Below are 19,892 nucleotides of genomic sequence, written 5' to 3' on the forward strand. Positions count from 1 at the left end.
GATATTACACAAACAACAACTTTCAATTTAAGTAGAAGCTTTCTTTTTTTTTTTTTAAAAAAAAAAAAAACACATATATATTCAAAATATCATGTTAATGATATTGCTAAATATAAATAAATAACACCATTAACATGTTATTGGTGTTATCAAATGTTAAAATGACCATTATAGTATTAGTGTATATATATATATATATGGTTATGAGAGTTTTAGACATTAGGTGTTTTAAAATTTTCTATTTATTTGCTTAGTTACTAAATACATATCCTTTCATTGTGTAATCCATTTTAATGGTTGGATGAGAGATTATGAAACCCGATTCCACCTCATCTTGGATTTGATAAAATTTACATAGTTTTTTTTTTTTTCTAAAGAGTGACACCATCGTCTTCAAAAAGCCTCTCTCAAGTTCAACACATTCTAACACTTACATTTCCACCTCTTTTCTTATACTTATATGATAGTGGAATTTGTTTGAGGATAAGCTAACATCTCAAGATAGCATATTATCTAACACAAGACAACACAAAAAACAATGAATAACTAATAAACTATAATGATACTCTATTTATTTCACTTTAATAGCAACAAATAGATATTTTACTTTGTTTCATTTTAAGTGCTCATTTAGAGTTTCGAGAGTGTATTAATTTTTTTTTTTCAATTTTACCTATATCTATTAGATGTTTTGTAGCAAAATTAAATGGTGAGCTTTTCATTTTAAGAAGAGCAATTTAAATATTTTACCATATATTTTTAGAAAATCAATGTGTTCCAATCATTTTTTTAATCCTTGTGAAAATATTAAATGTTGCTATTAAATTGAAAAGGAGGGAGTACTATATAAAATGGAAAAAGCTTACCTAGATCAAATCAATGACCTTACTTCTAGATCGAATCAATAACCTTACTTCTAAATCAAACTAATGAAATTAAAAATTTTATTAAAACGAGAATATTTTTTACCATACACTTGGAAAAAAAAGAATAAAATAAAAATATTTTTAAAATAATTTTTAATTTCATTGATTTGATATAAGTATTTCCTTTATAAATTCATTACAATTGAATATAGCAATGATTTTTTCATATTAAAATATTAGTAATTCCATAAATTTCGGAGGAATTCAAATCCTTTGGTAGACTATAGGCTCAAAGTAGCAATACTTTTTTCATTGTAGGCCGGCTTGCGGCGTTTAATTCTGTAAAAGTCAAGCAAATCTAAATAATTGAATTGGACCTGTAAATAAAAGTCAAGCATCTCCACTTGCTCTAATCCTCTATGTATCTTTTGCGGCTCTCTTTTCCCCACAAGCTTTTGTATTGCATGAGACTTTTAAGAGAATAGTGTTAAAAATCTCATGTTTAATAAATACCACATCCATCGGCATATAAGGGTAAAAAACTAAATAGTAATTAGCTAGTACTTTGTACTAACTTTTTATCATTGGTTAGTTCAAGTTTAAGTAAACTCATTTTATGCAACCAGTCGGTTCGGCGGTTTGAAACAAATCAAGGGTGAAAAATATAAAATTGAACTATCCATGTTTAAAAGGACCGAACCGAGGATGAGGTTTGAACCACTGACTTGAATCGAATAAATTAGATGGGCTATTTTAATCGGCTTAAGTTTTAAACCTAATTGATTAACTTTTGTACAACCGATCCGACCTAAATAATAATTTCGGTCTAAACTAAATAAATTGACCAACCAAACTCTTATTTGAGCGGCTGACCGAATCAAACCGAAATAAATGGATTTGATTTTCAGTTTGGTTTGATTAGATGATTTGAGTCTTTCTACTCTTCTCAATTTTGTAATATAGATAGAATTAAAAGTTAGTGAAGGTAAAGAAATGACATAAAAGAAAGGAATGAAGGCTAATTTAGCCCCTAAACTCGTTTAAGATAAAAGAAATCAAATTTGACTATTTAGCCCAATTTTGACCCTGAACTTGTTTAAAATAATTAAAAAGATATAATTCACTTTTTAGGTCAATTTAACTCTGAATTTATTTTGATTTTTACAAATTAATGAATTTATTCAATTGAACATGATTGACTTTTATCCTACACTAAAAATATTCAGATTAAAATTTTCCAACACTTATGATTAGAAATTTAAAATCCATAAAAATATCATTTCTTCTACTATAATAAATTTATGATCATGCATTATAAATTTAATTTATTCAACATAAAAAATGCGTAAATTTCATATGCAATAACCTAGTAATAGAGGTCAATTTTAAAATGTTCAAATTAATACATATTTATAAACTCAAAAACATCAATCAAGGTAAAGAGAAATACAATATAGTTCATATATCATTTTCCTAGGTTCTAAATTTAATTATTTTTAATAAATTAGTCAGTCCAATCACAACTATAGTTTTGATAAATATTTATATAATGATTCTCATATTGTAAGTACTGTGGAGAATCATGGGATAAATTAACTCAAAAGGTCAAATATGATTTTTTTTAATCATTTAAATAAGGTTCAATGAATAAATTGATCCAAAGGATTAAATCTGATATTTTTAATTATTTTAAACAAATTCAAGGGTTAAATTTAATCCAAAAAATTAAATCTAACTTTTTTTTATCCTGGTAAATAAGTTTAGGGGTCAAATTAGCCTTTATTCCTAAAAAAAATAGTAGGTTAATTAATGTATAACTATTTAAATTTCTACATTTTATGATAAGATATCTAGAACTTAAAACCTTTCACTCCTGATGAAAGTACCAATTAAACCACTTTTCATTGACATTTTCGTATAGAAGTTAATATGCATAAATATTTAACTTTCATCAACTCTCACTTACATTATAAGAAAACTCAGAAACAGGATTAACACTCTCATTTACATTATTAAAAAAAAAAAAAAGCTCACAACACAAGATTAAGACTCTTGTTTACTTTGAAAAACAAAACTCACAAACAAGATTAAGAGCATAAGCACTCATTAACCTCCACAAATGAGCTTGTCTGCATAAAGCTATTGGGTTATTATCCTAAAATTGGAATTTGAAGCCAAAGGCCTAATACAGTCTCCCATTGGCGAGGAAAATATAAGTGGGCTCATTATCATGCTTACGCTTATGAACAGAAAGGGGAAAAACGAAAACAATAAAGGAAAAATAAAATTCTATATTAAATTTTTTTTTTTTTTTTTTTTGAAATTTGTAACTTGATTCACTACAAAAATCTCAGGGAGAAATTCCTGCCGGTAAACAATTAATTTCTGTCGCTAAAACTAAACATAAAAATAAACACCGATGGAGGCCTACGGCCTACCAAAGTACCACTACTGTGAATGGGCTTTGAATTTGTAACATATATATCAAGGGGCGGCCCAACTGAATTATTTTGCTTATTTGAATTGTCTAGTTAATAGAATTGGATTGTCTGTTCCCCATGAAACTCATATTTTATGCCTTTGCAATTTGGAAGTTATATAAGAGCCATAATAAATAAATAAAATAAATTTTTCAGCTCTCTTATCAATTTAGTGAATAAAGAAAAGAGTTACCTCCTGTAGTGTAATTCATAATGTTCTATCAGCTTGCTGGCATCCCAATAAATAAAAATAAATAAATGAAACGAGATTGATTTTTATGGTGGGATTAGAATTATTAAGATTCATCTATTCTTATTAACGAGTTTTGATTACACGAAATTAGAATTATCTCAATAATTGTGAGCAAACGCGTTTTATTTGCTCCAAAATAAAAAATAAAAAAATTATTTCACGTGTTGGATTCCACCCATTGGTTTGTAATTTTGTAATATAATTTAGAATTTATTTGATTTAACTGTTTGTATTAGCTAGTATTTGATAATTTATTGACAGCAGATAACTGGTACACGATAGTTATTAGTCAATGAATGTTAGTTGTTCGATAAATTTTTTTATTAATTTCATAATTTATCTTTCGTTATATAATATTAAAATTTTTATAATAATTTTTAATAGTTATTTGTTAATTTTAGATAATTATAAATAAGATGATTATTAATTATTTAGATCTCTATATAAAGCCATTAAGTAGAAATAATTAAATCATCATAAAATTATTTATGTGATGCTAGGTATAAAAGTGTATACTACATAAATTTATTTTCCTAGAAAATGACTTCACTTTGTTGTTAACTCTTATTTTATAGAAAAGAAGAATTATGTCATATATATTGAATTAAATGAAATAGTTGAAGCACGAATTTGAATGTCCAAGTTTGCTTCTATAGTGCATATAGAGGTTTAGATTTTCAATCCAGCTGATATCTTATTTTGGCTTGATCATGATGTCGCTATTGTATCTTTTTTTTTATTTAGTTTTATTTCTCTTCTTATTGTATAAAAAATAAGTAAGAATATGAATTAAAGTAAGATTTTTTTTAATATATAAAATGATTACACCCTCACCCACGTAAATTAATGTATAACTCCAAATATGAGCATATTCATGAATGTTTAATCAAATCTAATTGACTCAATAATTTACCTTTATTTATTCTCATGCGTCATCCTCTCGAACGTGTAATTATCTTTATTTTACAATGTACAAATTTTTATTATTTTTTTAATTCATTGGAGACTTTTATGGGCGGAAATAACGTTGCGGACTGTACAATAGGAAAAGTCCTCTATTTGACTTACCAAATTGGTAAAAACAACTGTAGTCGAATTCGAGATTTTTCATTCTTCACATAAGTGAGAGTATCAACCACTTGATCGGTACAAATTTCTATTGTTGCTGTTAGATGTAGCGTACTTATATATAAATAATGCGTACAAATAATACTATACTTACTGCCATTCGAATAAAATTATATTCCTCTAACAATGGCAATAATAAATACCACATGGGTTCCCATCTATGACAATATTTGCCTTCTAGAATAACTAAAAATAAAATTATAAACAGAAAAAAAAAAAAAAAAGAAGAAAGAACCCAATATTCAAAATAACTAAGAATATAATTGCCAAGAAATGCCAAAAGAAGCTGACACTCTATTTGTTTTTTTTTATTATTACAAGGTGTATTATTAAGGCATACTAAGACAATCACAGACATGGGTACATATGCTTAGTTGACTTTTTAGTTACATCAGTTAACAATATTGTTTGCATATCTATACCTCGACATCTGACATCACGAGCGTGCACGGTTTGTTTTTGTACTTAGAATTGATATAAAAAAAACAAAGTAATTAAGATATTGGAAATGATATTATGATTTGCCTTAATGAGATAAGATCTTAAAACTAATAAAGGATTTGTTGAGCCATGCCTTCCAACCAAGTGTCTTGTGTTCTATCATTTGTGATCTTGCTTCTGTCATTTGTGGTGGTACCTCTCTTTTCTTGCATAGCACAAAATTCCTTTCTCCACTACGTCCTATGGGTTCCCATGGGTTCATAGCTTCACACAAAATTCCAAAATAATGATCAGTTATAGTATTAGAAAGAATAAAATATTAAATCAGAAATATTTCGAGGAAAACAGTTATCATTAGAGTTTTTTCAACCCCTAAATTCTAGGATTATAAGTTAGATATTGAACTACTAAATCTGTATTAAGTAAAAGAAGTTTAGTAGCATTCAGTCGTTTTAGGTTTACAAGATGAAAAAATTATATATCCTAATTTCACTTTTTTCTTTTAAAGAAATTCGTATAAAAATTTAATAATGACAAAAGAAAAAATTCATGAAGAAGCAATATTTGATATTTCACTCATGAGTTGACTCATATCAACTATATAGGAATTGACATTTTATTAAAAAAACAAAAAGGAAGAAGAAAAGTTTAACCAAGATAATCATTACCATCAAAACCAGCTTTTGGACAGTAGAGAAGGAAGTTGTTAGCATCAGAACCAAGAACTGGAAGACGACCTTCACGACAATAGGTCTTCAAAGAAATGTCAATAACAGAAGAAACATCATCATCTTCTTTAACCACAAACCTTATGGGCCCAGCACTTCCAATCACATTTACACTTATCAAAAACCTATTCTTCTTATTCTTCTTCTCGTCAATACTCTTTTTGTTGCTGCTGTTTTGCCTATTTAACATCAGCTTTTCACCCATCGCATTTCTCTTCATCATTTTCTCTCTAAAAGAGCGGCCGCGTCAAGAACACTCGCCGCCTGGTTATAAGAAAATGAAATGAGGAGGAGGAGAGATTTCATCAAAGGGATAATAGGTTTTTCTAGTGGCATCAAAAGAAAGAGAGGAAGTATGGGAAAAACACAAACATTAAAGGATTAGGGTTTCTTTTATGGAGCGATCAGGGAATTAATATAAAGAGAAAAGGAAATGAGATTGAGATATATATGTGTGTGTATGTGTGTGTGGAGAGAGAGAGAGAGAATTGTCGAGTGTTTTTGTTATTTGTTCAGTTTTTCTTTCTATGTTAGTGTATATTGTTTAAGAACTTCCTCTGTATATAAGCACACATAACTGTTATTTGGCTTTCTTGTTTTTCGTCATTTATTATTTTAATTTTTTTTTTGTTCTTATATTATACTACCTCACATTAAAAGTGGCACTTTAACAAAAATTTAGAAAAGAGAATATAGTTAGTATAATAAACCATAATGTTTATTTAAATTTTTCTTAACATAATCTTATAATATTTTCCTAAATTCAAAATATGAAAGGTTAATGTTTTACTTATCCATTTAAAGGTTTGATTAATAGTGATAATAATATATTTAATGATAAAAATGGAGATAAAATAGAAATAGTAAAAATTATTTATGAAAAGAAAAATAAAACTATTATTTAAAATGAGTAAAAAAAGAGAGAGAGAGAAAGTTAACACATTTTTATTTTTACATGACCAAAAAGTAGGGATTTTGATAAAAATAAAGTTGTTATAAAAACTATTTATAAGTGCAATGCCAAATTGAAATTCCATAAAGATGATTTATCAATGTTTAGATTAGTGGTTTCGAATTGTAAGATTATTTTAGATCATAAATATTGATTTGCCAAATTCATTAGTTAACTAATTAAAGTCTCGTACAGATATGTTGATTTGCATTGTTGGGATTCTATCCCGGATTTCTTGTTATCGGTTGAAATTAATGCATGAAGTATTTTTCTTTCAAAACAAAGAAAAGGAAGAATGATAAAATAGTTGCCACCTTCAACTAATACCTATTCTTTCAAGATGAAAAATGGAATATGCACATTGCAGTTAAACCTCAGCCTGTACTTTTGGTGATAAAGTCATATTCTTATTTGTATGTGTTCCCCCCACACTTATCGTCCATTCCTTTTGTAAAAGAGTCCCTTTCAAAATATTAACAAAGTTAGCTAAAGAAAATATAGCAACCTAAATAGCTAGCCAAGAACGTCTTATAAAATCTAATTAACTTAATTACAACTGCTGGAGCTATTTGGAGAGCAAATGGAAGGCGATCAATTAGAACTTTCATCCACTTTCTCTCTTGAATTACTGGTTTGATTCAAAAAAAAAAAAGATATCAATTGGTTTGGTGAGCAGGAAACACACCGCACGTTATTTTTAATGAAACATAAACTTCTTCCCTTGCCTTTCATCGTGATTAATGGTTCCTTCATAATTACTGACGTTGAAGATGGAGTAGACAATCAGGGGAGAGTTGGGGAACAGAACTTGATTCCTCTTCCTGGATCATCCGATCCTCAGATTGCTACTGCCTCGACTCAAGCCTATGAACAGTTCATTACAATATTAAATTAAAACATAATTAACAAAATAAAATGATAGAATATTATGTATATCTTTCTGTTAATATGTATCTTTGACTATATCATTTGTATAGCTGGCTATTTCCTACTTTGTAGTGATTGTTAAGTTGATTCTAGCCTAGAATTACGTCCATATGTATTATATATTAGAAAGGATTGTAAAGAGTTCGATCAGCAAATACAATTGCTTTCATGGTATCAGAGCAATAAACGATACCTTCCTTATCTCTTCTAGAAAATTCTAAATCTCCTCTTCTTCTACCTCATTATCTTTTCTTTCTTTCTTTCTCCATGGCTGATAGAATCCATCCCGCCACTACAATTACCAACATCAAAACAGCCATACCCCTAACACTAGATTATGAATCTGTTGAATATAATAATTGGGCAACATTGTTCACCTTCCATGCTAAAGCCACACTCACATACGACCATATTGCTCCTTCTCCGGTCGACGGTGATACTACGGTTTCTCCTCCCAGAACCATGGAACAGCAAGCCCAATGGGATTGCATTGACAACATCGTTCGTCAATGGATTTATGGCACCATCTCCCATGATCTCTTAAACACCATTATCAGTCCTAACGACACGGCTGCAGATGCCTGGAATCATCTGGCGGAATTATTCCAGGATAATAAGTCTGCTCGAGCCATCCATCTAGAGACTGAATTTGCAAATACTTATTTGCGTGATTTCCTTGATACTAAGGCGTATACTCGCCGTCTCAAGGTATTGGCTGATCAGTTAGCTAATGTCGGAGCTAAGGTCTCTGATCAGCGCATGGTGCTACGTCTTCTCAATGGATTGACTGACGCATATGATAGCTTTGTGACTGCGGTTCAGAACAAAGTACCCTTGCCCACATTTGCCTAAGCCCGATCTATACTTCTCCTTGATGAAACCACAAAGGCCGAGAGAGCCAAACTTGAATCCAGTTCCATTGCTGCCATGTTAATGAAATCAAAACCTGAGCTTATTCCCTCATGTGGACAGCAAAATGAGAATGATCCTCCCATGTATTCAAATAATTCATCTAATACAGGCAAGAAACAAAAAGGCAAGCAGCGTGGTAATCATAACCAGTGCAACCAGCAGAATTACGGTGGCCATGGTAATTTTCGCTATCAGCAGCGACCTCCACAACAGCAGGTCTGGAATTATCCATCTTGGGCCGGATGGTTTCCTCCACCTTCTCCGTGGACCACCCCACCATGTCCCCATCCTACCACTCCATGGGGTGTTCGACAACCACCACCGGCGACTCGGCAGCAGGGGGTGTTAGATGCCCGACCATCTCAAGCATTTTACACTGCTGATCCAGTTTCAAGTGATTATGCTCCTACTGACATTGAACATGCCATGCACACTCTCTCTTTGAAACAACCTGAAGATCAATGTTATATGGATACTGCAGCAACATATCACATGACTGCCAATCTAGGTACTCTCACCTCTTATTTTAATTTGAGCCGTAATAATGGAATAATTGTTGGTAATGGTAGCATGATTCCAATTCATGGTTATGGTAATACCTCTCTTCCACATACCAACCCACCATTAACACTCAAAAATGTTTTACATGCTCCTCACCTCATTAAAAACCTCATTTCGGTACGTAAATTTACCACTGATAATATGGTTTCTGTGGAATTTGATCCCTATGGATTTTCTGTGAAGGACTATCCGACGGGGAGCAAACTGCTGAGATGTGACAGCAAGGGAGAATTATATCCTTTCACCACTTCCAATCGTGTTTTTTCGTCTTCCGCTCACTCTACTCTTACTGCTATTTCTCCAAATCTTTGGCACAATCGTCTGGGTCATCCTGGTGAAGCAATTCTTAGTACTCTTCGGGAAACTAATTTTATATCTTGTAATACGTCTAGTATTTCTTTTTGCAGTTCATGTCCTCTTGGGAAATTTGTTAAGTTGTCATTTTATGATTCTTTGTCTGTTACTCAATTGCCGTTTGATATAGTTCATAGTGATGTGTGGACATCACCAATTCTTAGTTCTTCTAGACATCGTTATTATGTTTTCTTTCTTGATAATTACACTAATTTTTTATGGACTTTTCCTCTCTCTCACAAATCACAGGTACATGAAACTTTCCTTAGACTTCATACCTTCATAAAAACCCAATTTGACAAAAATATTAAGACATTTCAATGTGACAATGGCCGTAAGTATGTTAATGCATCTTTTCAAAAATTTTGTGAACAACATGGCATGTCTTTTCGTTTTTCATGTCCACACACATCTTCCCAAAATGGCAAAGCCGAACGAAAAATCAAAACTATCAATAATATGGTACGTACTCTTCTTGCTCATTCCTCTATGCCACCATCTTTTTGGCATCATGCTCTTGCTATGGCAACTTATATTCTTAATATTCTTCCTACAAAAGTTTTAGGTTACCAATCCCCAACTCAAATTCTATATCAAAAAGATCCTTCTTATACCCATCTTCGAGTTTTTGGCTGCTTGTGTTATCCTCTTTTCCCATATAGCACTATTCATAAACTTCAAGCCCGTTCCACACCTTGCGTGTTTCTCGGATACCCTCCAAACCATAAGGGTATAAGTGTTATGATTTGTCTAGTCAGAAAATTATCATCTGTCGTCACGTGCAGTTTGATGAAACTCAATTTCTATTCTCCAAAATTCATACTCCACATCGCTCTTCCTATGAATTTTTGGATGACGGACTGTCTCCCTTAGATTTCCATCGTCTATATAATACTGATCCACCACATTCTGAAACATCACCGCAACCCTCACCCCATCTATCACCATTACCAACTGACCCGTTGCCAAACCCAGCCGTTCTCCCTGCACAGCCTCCACCAATAATTCCTCACATAACTACACGTAGCCAGCATGGGATTTTTAAACCAAATCCAAAATACCACCAGGCCTTCCATGTCGATCATCCACAAATTTCCCCAATTCCTAAAAATTCGGTCCGAGCTCTTAATGACCTGAATTGGAAATCTGCTATGTTAGATGAATATCAGGCTCTAATTAAAAATAAGACGTGGGACTTAGTACCTCGCCCATCTAATGTGAATGTAATTAGGTCAATGTGGATTTTTCGTCATAAAACAAATTCTGATGGTTCTTTTGAGAGGCATAAAGCCCGTCTTGTAGGTGATGGCAGGTCGCAAAGGGAAGGAATTGATTGTGAGGAGACTTTTAGCCCAGTTGTTAAACCAGCTACTATTCAAACAGTTCTTAGCATTGCATTGTCAAAATCTTGGTCCATTCATCAATTAGATGTCAAGAATGCATTTTTGCATGGAAACTTGAATGAGACTGTTTATATGCATCAACCTTTGGGTTTTAAAGATTCAACACGGCCTGATCATGTCTGCTTGTTACGCAAATCTCTTTATAGTCTGAAGTAGGCACCTCGAGCATGGTATCAATGGTTTGCTGACTTTGTTGCTACTATTGGCTTCACTCACGGCAAAACAGATCACTCTCTTTTCATCTATCGTAAACAATCAGACATTGCATATATTTTATTGTATGTAGATGACATTATTCTCACGGCTTCCTCTATTTCTCTTCGAAAGTCTATTATCTCTCTTCTCAGTGTAGAATTTGCTATTAAAGATCTGGGGAAACTACATTATTTTTTAGGCATTGCAGTCACTCATACAGTTAAGGGTTTGTTCCTCTCTCAACAAAAATATGTGGCTGAAATTTTAGACCGCGCAGGAATGACATCGTGTAAACCGAGTCTCACACCTGTTGATACTAAAGGGAAACTCAGCGTCCAATCCGGTAGACCCTATGCAGACCCAACTAAATATCGACAATTGGCAGGTGCTCTCCAATATCTCACTTTCACGAGACCGGATTTATCCTATGCCGTTCAACAGGTGTGCCTCTTATGCATGATCCAAAAGATGAACACATGGGAGCTTTGAAACGTATTCTTCGCTATGTCAAAGGTACGCTCCATTACGGTTTGCACTTGTTTAAGTCTTCGATACAGTCCCTCTTATCTTATACAGATGCTGATTGGGGTGGGTGTCCCGACACTTGTCGTTCCACTTCGGGTTACTGTGTCTTTCTTGGCGACAATTTGGTTTCTTGGTCTTCTAAACGTCAACCTACAATATCTAAATCAAGTGCCGAAGCTGAATATCGAGGGGTTGCTAATGTTGTCTTTGAATCTTGTTAGCTACGGAATCTTCTACTTGAACTTCACTGCCCACTCCAGAAAGTAACATTGGTATACTGTGACAATGTTAGTGCTATATATTTGTCAGGAAATCCAGTTCAACATCAACGCTCTAAACATATTGAACTAGATATCCATTTTGTTCGTGAAAAGGTCCAGAAAGGAGAGGTTGGTATTCTTCATGTTCCATCCCAATATCAGATCGCCGACATCTTTACAAAATGCCTTCCTCGTGTCTTATTTAATGATTTCAGGGATAGTCTTAACGTCCACAAACCTCCTGCTAAGACTGAGGGGGTGTGATAGAATATTATGTATATCTTTTTGTTAATATGTATCTTTGACTATATCATTTGTATAGCTGGCTATTTCCTACTTTGTAGTGATTGTTAAGTTGATTCTAGCCTAGAATTACGTCCATATGTATTATATATTAGAAAGGATTGTAAAGAGTTCGGTCAGCAAATACAATTGCTTTCATAAAACTCTTGAAATCTGAAAAAACTCACCAAACTTTACACAAAGCTAAATCTACCATCAACACCCAAAAAATGCATAGAAATTTGTAATTGAAATCGATATAAGTTCAAACTCGAATTATAAGGTATTTTGAGATTCAGTTTCAGTAATATTAAAATTGTAAGTTAACGGAAATTATAAGAATTAAATTGATATATTTTTATTTATTTATTTTTTGTTGAACAATTGAATAAGAATTTCATTTATATCATATGGCATCGTTAGTTTGGGTACGGTTTCTACTACCGATTAACTTGTGGAGTTACTTTAGTCCATATTTCTGTAATTATAATTCAAAATTGAAATTTATACGTTCAAATCGGAATTATAAGGTGAAATTAGAAATAAAATTTAAAATTTATCCGTTTGGTATTAATGAATTCAAAATATGAAATTTATTTATAACTGAATTCTATTAAAGTTCATTTGCAAATGAATTTTCATATTTGGTTTGATTAATTTTTTAAAATTCATTTGTTCCAAGGATTAATTTCAACAATGATAGAATTTTGAGTTAATGGGAATTATAAAAGTAAAACCGCAAGTGTTAAAATTATCATATGGTAAAGTTAGGATACAACTGCATATGTAAAACTTGTATATGCTTGAAGGGAGTTTCTAGATTGGATTTAATTGAAATATTTTAGTCTGAACGTGTCAGTGTTGCAGGATTGTCTGCTAATGTGTTATTGTGCTGAAAGACTTTCCTCTCTCGTCTTCTCTCTCTCTCTCTCTCTCTCTCTCTCTCAAGTCTATTCTCTCTATTTTATTTTCAATCCATGGCGTTTCATGCCCTAACTTTCAATTCTTTCTCTTGAATACATTAAATGCATTTAATTTCATTTATTGCTTTCAAATGTTCTCCTTCATTTTTCCCTTCTAAATAGTTTGAGGGAATAAAATATTTTAATCACATCCTTAAAGTGATTTTATTAACTTTTAATGGTAATGATTTAAATAGCATTGTACACTTATTTCATTAATGATCAATTTATAGAGTGTTCTCACCCACAAAAATGTAATCCAACTTCTTTAAAAATCCGAATAGATCCAATACTTCGCCCTTTATTTATTGTCATGTCCGATCCTCTCACCGTGTAATTGCCTTACAATATACATATTCCCTAGACAAAATCTTTTCCTTTGAACCATTGAAACTTGAAACTAAAACTATTTCAAGTATCTTTTAGTTTTAACCGGTAAAAATGCTAAACTCTACCTAAAAATTTATTTGGTAATATAACATTTGGACTAGGTTTTAGATGTTAGGATAGCATTTTATGAAAAATTAACTCATGTAATGTTAAATTTTTAGTGTTTCATAAAAAACTACTCAAACAGCTAAACGCGACCAAAACAGCTAACAATTACCAACACAGCTAATTTTACTTGACACACCCTAAATACTAATAACACATCGCAGTACATGTTTGTTAGGTGCAAGGTTTTCAGTAAGAACTTTGAATTGAACCTCTCTCAACCTTCGCCAAATCACTGCTAATTAAACTCATATTATTACGGTTAGAGTACTTAGAATAATGCATATATACAAATATTATTATTATTAGAATAAAGTTATATTCCTCTAACAATGGCAAATAAAAAAACCACATGGGTTCCCCATATTTCCCTTTTGAAAATAACTATATATAGTCAAAGACAAGTAATAAGAATAAAATTGCTAAGAAATACCAAAGGAAGATGTCATTATATATATACGTTTTTTTTATTATTACGAGGTGTATTATTAAGGCATACTATGCCAATCATAGACAAGAGAACATATGCTTCACTGTTTGGTTACATCATTAACAATATTTTTTTGCATATTTTTATTTCGATAATTGACATCACTAACACAGGCGTGTACGGATGGTTTGTACTTAAAATTGATAGTATAAAAAAAAAACTTAAGTAATTAAGATATATGATGTCCTTAATTAGATAAGATTTTAAAATTAATAAAGGATTTGTTGAGCCATGCCTTCCAGCCAGGTGTCTTATGTTCTATCATTTCTGATCTTGCTTCAGTCATTTGTGGTGGCATCTCCCTTTTCTTGCATAGCACAAAGTTTCTTTCTCCACTACGTCCTATCGGTTCCCATGGCTTCATAGCTTCACAAACAATTCCAAAACATTGGTTAATTATAGTATTAGAAAGAATGAAATATAAATCAGAAATGTTTTACGCTATATGTGTATATTTAACAATAATAATTACCACAAATAAAAAAATATGAGTATTTCTTTTTTAATTGAGAGAAAAAAAAAAGATAAATTAGTAATAAAAAATGATGATCTTTTAAATAATAATAATTATTATTGATTGAGTGTATGGAAGATGAATATATTATTCATAGTACATATGAATAAGACTTGCCTACATGCAGTGTATGAGTTTAATTTAAAAAACTAATTTTGATCGGTTTGGAGGAGCTCGAAGCTACATTTTTTAGAATGGGACAATTGCTCCCCTTCTCTTTTTAAAAAAAAAAAATATATAGTAATATTTTATAGTAATATTTTATCTCTTACTTTTAAATTCTAATTTCATCTCTAATTTGGAATATGAATTATGCATAAACCGAGAATTGAAAAGCCATTCCCTACGTCCCTGTAAGTATTTCTACAAGTATTTCAGCCTTCTAGAGAAAAATAATCACACTGCCCCCTCACCAAGTAGAAATAGCGGACAATAGAGCTCGCGGCCCGCAGCATATAACTTGAAACAGATTGCTTTTACTTTTTTAATGCCGATCGGGAGCATTCATGCCGTTCTTTTTTCTCTAAAAGAAGATTGAACATTGCTAGAAGGAACAAGAATCCATCACAATCAAAGAACACCAACAAACGAACTGCCCACGAAAATTTCTATTTTGAAAAAATTAAAGAAATCAGTTAACAGTTTTCCCCCCTCGAATGCTTTTTCCAGGAATCGTCACAACTCAATTATATCTTACAATTTGAGCCGGTATAAGAAGTGGCATTTTTCATGTTGAGCTAAATAATAGTTTAGTAGCAGTCAATTTGTCTTGTTACGTTTACAAGATAAATAAATTATATCCTAATCTCTTTTTTCGTTTTAAAGAAATTCGGATAAAAAAATTAATAACGACAAAAGGGAAAAGAAAAACTCATCAATTAACTCATTTCAAATATATAGGAAATGACATTTTATTAAAAAACAAAAAGGAATAAGAAAAGCTTAACCAAAATGATCATTACCATCAAAACCAGCTTTTGGACAGTAGAGAAGGAAGTTGTTAGCATCAGAACCAAGAACTGGAAGACGACCTTCACGACAATAAGTCTTCAAAGAAATGTCAATAACAGAAGCAACATCATCATCTTCTTTCACCACAAACTTTATAGGCCCAGCACTTCCAATCACATTTACACTTATCAAAAACCTATTCTTCTTGTTCTTCTTCTCATCGATACTCTTCTTGTTATTGTTCTTTTGCCTATTCAACATCAGCTTCTCACCCATCAGATTTCTCTTCATCATTTTCTCTCTAAAAGAGTGGTCGCGTCAAGAACACGCGCCGCTGGGTTATAAGAAAATGAAACGAGGAGGAGGAGAGATTTCATCAAAGGGTTAGTGGGTTTTTCTAGTAGCATCAAAAGAGAGGAAGTATGGGAAAAAGACAATTGAAGGATTAGGGTTAGAGATGAGGGAATATAAAGAGAAAAAGAAAATGGAAATGAGTGTTTAGGGTATATATACCACTTGGCATCGAGAGAGATACAATTGCCAAGTGTTTTTGTTATTTGTTCAGTGTTTTTTCTACCTCTGTTGGTGTATAGTTTAAGGACTTCTCTATAAATAGGAGAAACCAAGCACATAGAGAAACACTTCCATCTATGGATTATGGTTCGCTTTCTTGTTTTTTCTATTTATTTTTTTTTTATAAACATCTATTTCAAGATTTAATTAATTAATTAATTAATTAATTATAATAATAATAATAATATTTATTAATAAAATACATATCGAATAGGAATAGAGTAAAAATGGAGAGTATTATTCTCTTTTAAAAAAAGGTAAGACTATATTTTAGAAAAAGGAAAAAAGAATATATCTATATTTATGCAATAGAGAGAGTTATACTCTGTGAGTAAATTTCAGGCATGTTTCTAAATTATCATTTAATCTTTCTTCATATAATTTAAAAGAATTTTATTAAATAATTAAAAAAAAAGGATTTTTATTAAGGGCAACGGGGCACTTGACCCCATGCTAAATCTGCCCCTATCAACCTATGAAAAAAGCCTACTCCTTGTTGTCTTTAGCATCATCAAATATTCATGTTTGGAAAATGGGGATTTGCAGAAATATAAATCACGTCTGAATTAAAAATGTTAATTGGAATTATAGTATGATCACTGGTTTGGTTCTAATCGAAATTAAATCAAAGTCAAATTATATTTTATATAAAATAAAATTAAATCCAAATCATCAATTAAAAATTTAAATTAAGATCAGCGGTTTATAAATTGATTAAAGTTTATGTTAATGTTAAAAAATAACATTAATCATTTAGAATGAGTATTTTAATTTGGTTCAAACTGCTCTATTTTATTTTAAAAAAATTTAATTGCCTAATCTATCATATTCCCAACTAAAAGACTAAAGAAAACTGCTATTATATGATACACTTGACTAATTAAAAAGTTAAAAGTCTAAAAAAAAAAAAGCAAAAGTAAGAAAAGAAATAAATTATTTATTTCAAAATTATATTGTTTGGTAAGATGCCTGTTCAATAGAGTTTTTTTATTTAGTTCAAAATTATATTGAAACATTTGTTTACTTTAAATTTTTCTAACTATTTATTTAATTAATAATATTTGGATAAATAAAATCTTAATTTGTTTGATTATTTTTTATAATTTTTTATTTATAAATTTAATAAATTTTATTTCTTATATGAATGTAAGTACTATAAAATTTATTTAAAATAAAATTTATTTATATATTTTTAAATTCATATTTATTTTTCAGAAGGAAGACGTAACCTTAAATTAAAATTTTTTATTATTTTTTTTGAAAAAAACAATATTTTTATCGCTAAAACTGCGGGGAAATCGGATCGCAATGAAAAATCAAAATTAAAATTAAACTGAAACCAATAATTTAATATTAATTCAAATTTAATATTTTAAAAATTTCAAACTGAACCGGAATTGCCACTTGATGGAATTGGCATGCCTAATTGAAATTGAAAATGTTGTTGACGTGTTGGGGGTTGTTGTGTTTGTCCTTTCATTTTATAGTCTTTTTGGAAGATTTTGGATTCTATCTTCTTCTTCACTCCTTTGAAACTCTGTAGGTTCTGAACATTGTTGAAGAATACATAACTTTCTCCATGAATTAATTATAACCAACTCTACAATTTAAAGCTAATCCCTCACTATTTTGTTCTAAGATAATTACTATTTTATCCATATATTTTATATAATTAACTACTTTATTCCTATATTTTAAAAAATAGATAGATTTTATCCTTCTATCTATTTTATGTATTTTTCCATTAAACAACCTAGGAATACTTACTGTCTTTTTTTTTTTTTTTTTTTTGTCAAAATTAACTATTCAATCCTCGTATTTTTTAGGAATAAAAATATTAATTATTTCAAAGGTTTTTAACGGAAAAGATAAAAAATAGACAAAATGATAAAATAGTTGACAGAATCAAATATTAAGGATAAAACCATTTACGGAAATAAAATAATTAATTATGGAGGCAAAAGAGTAATTAACTCGTTATTTTATCTTTGTTTAACTAAATTAATTAATTAATTAAAATTCATTAATTAGTAGTTATTTAATTTAATATGCCTTTCATAATTGATGGGCTCACTACAACATATCAAGCCAAATTAAATTATGTAAACTAATTATTTTAATTAGAATAATTAACTTAATTAAAAAGCTCCAGAAATACATGAGGTGTAAACACAACCAGCTCCTTCCATGAATGATAAAGCAGTTGCCGCCTTCAACTAACCCTATTATTTTAAGATTAAAAATTGAACAATAATTATTTTTGGTGATAAAGTCGTATTCTTATTTTATACCTATGTAGTGTATCTTTATCGTCATTCCTTTTGTATAACAGTCCCTTTCAAACACTAACACCGTTATAACAACCTAAATACCTATTGAAGAACATGTTATAAGCCAACTAAATTTATTAGTATTGAAGTCCAGCATTATATTTACGTGCTCAGTGTCACAGCGTTTATAATAGAGGTCAACACGATGAATTATAAAATATTATTCCCTTTTAACGGTTGATAAAAAATCAATATAACAACTATCGAATATTATACAAATAGTTAATTTTATAACATAGTATATGAGATTTGCGTTAACAAAAATACGAAGAAAGAAAAAAATTAGCTATTAAGACAATTTTAAACGGTTATTAAAATAATTAATTTTACTATATGTAAGATTGGTACGATGGATGTACAAGAACGGAGACACTTTTGCAGTTAATTTGTCGACTTAACTTCTTTAATATAAAAATTCACTTGCTAGGACCCTAACTTAATCATTTTCTTTAAAAATACGAGAGGCATGCAACGCAAGGTCAAGAAATCAATAATCAATAGTGAACTTGCACTATCACGCTTTGTACAATTAAGACAGATATTAATTTCAGTAAATGCATAAATATATTATTGTATTTAAACAAATATGTTACTCTCAATTTTTATTTTTACTTATCAAATACTTAAATCTAAACAATTGCACTTATTTAAAAATTCAACTTAAAATTTTTTTTTATTGAACATCTCAATTTGCAAAATTTGAATAATTAAATATTTATTAAATAGTTAAAAAATATAAACATTAATAAGACATTTTTTTTTTTTTCATGTACCCATATGTGTAGGTAAACCATCATCATTTAGATCAACTAATTATTTAATCCGCTTAGTCACGATTACAACTTCATCTCACTTGTTGGTAAATATATTGATTAGTCGCAAATGTTTAGGTTCGATAAACTATTGGTTTTCCTTTAAAAAATGTATCGTTTTTAATGTCGAGTGAAAATAAAAGACTAAATGGTTAAACTTATAAAAATATCCTCAATTATATGATTTGTTGCAAAAATCATTTTAATTTGACTTTTATACTTCGGACACCCCCATTTTAAAATATAAATATATTAGAACTAGACTAGAATTTAGAATAAAATAATATGGGACTTGTAGCTTGACTTGAGTTAACTTAACCCGAAGGATTGAAACACACCTTTTTGATAAAACAATTTGCTTTCCAAAATTTTCCTTTCTGCCTTCAACCATTACCCTTCTAAAAATTTTGTTATAGAAATACATTATCTTATCAATATTATTCTCACTCAAAAGTAATTCAAAAAGAGCAGTATTAACTAATGGCCAACCAAAATTGC

General features: G+C 30.2%; 2 protein-coding genes across 2 annotated transcripts; both read right to left on the reverse strand.

The window, feature by feature from the left end:
• Positions 1-4,968: 4,968 nt before the first annotated feature.
• Positions 4,969-6,455, reverse strand: LOC105638581 (uncharacterized protein At4g22758). The gene is made up of 2 exons (XM_012222401.4): positions 5,837-6,455; positions 4,969-5,432 (listed from the first exon to the last, which is right to left on the reverse strand). The coding sequence occupies exons 1-2, from the start codon at positions 6,117-6,119 to the stop codon at positions 5,254-5,256; spliced, it is 462 nt and encodes a 153-aa protein (XP_012077791.1). The 5' UTR covers positions 6,120-6,455; the 3' UTR covers positions 4,969-5,253.
• A 7,690-nt stretch (positions 6,456-14,145) lies between these two features.
• On the reverse strand, positions 14,146-16,271 carry LOC105638580 (uncharacterized protein At4g22758). The gene is made up of 2 exons (XM_012222400.4): positions 15,691-16,271; positions 14,146-14,580 (listed from the first exon to the last, which is right to left on the reverse strand). Exons 1-2 carry the CDS (start codon positions 15,971-15,973, stop codon positions 14,402-14,404), a joined length of 462 nt encoding a protein of 153 aa, XP_012077790.2. The 5' UTR covers positions 15,974-16,271; the 3' UTR covers positions 14,146-14,401.
• Positions 16,272-19,892: the final 3,621 nt, after the last annotated feature.

This window comes from Jatropha curcas, chromosome 4, assembly GCF_041381405.1.
Source record: "Jatropha curcas cultivar XTBG-Jc1 chromosome 4, XTBG_Jcur_1.0, whole genome shotgun sequence".
Classification (NCBI taxonomy): Eukaryota; Viridiplantae; Streptophyta; class Magnoliopsida; order Malpighiales; family Euphorbiaceae; genus Jatropha; species Jatropha curcas.

What these genes read in the sequence shown, in the direction of transcription:
- LOC105638581 (XM_012222401.4), bottom strand. Translation starts at nt 6,119, where the DNA reads ATGATGAAGAGAAATGCGATGGGTGAAAAGCTGATGTTAAATAGGCAA. An exon ending in TCCAAAAGCTGGTTTTGATG is followed by an intron (nt 5,433 to 5,836) that starts GTAATGATTATC and finishes TTTTGTGTGAAG; the next exon opens with CTATGAACCCATGGGAACCC.
- LOC105638580 (XM_012222400.4), bottom strand. Translation starts at nt 15,973, where the DNA reads ATGATGAAGAGAAATCTGATGGGTGAGAAGCTGATGTTGAATAGGCAA. An exon ending in TCCAAAAGCTGGTTTTGATG is followed by an intron (nt 14,581 to 15,690) that starts GTAATGATCATT and finishes TTGTTTGTGAAG; the next exon opens with CTATGAAGCCATGGGAACCG.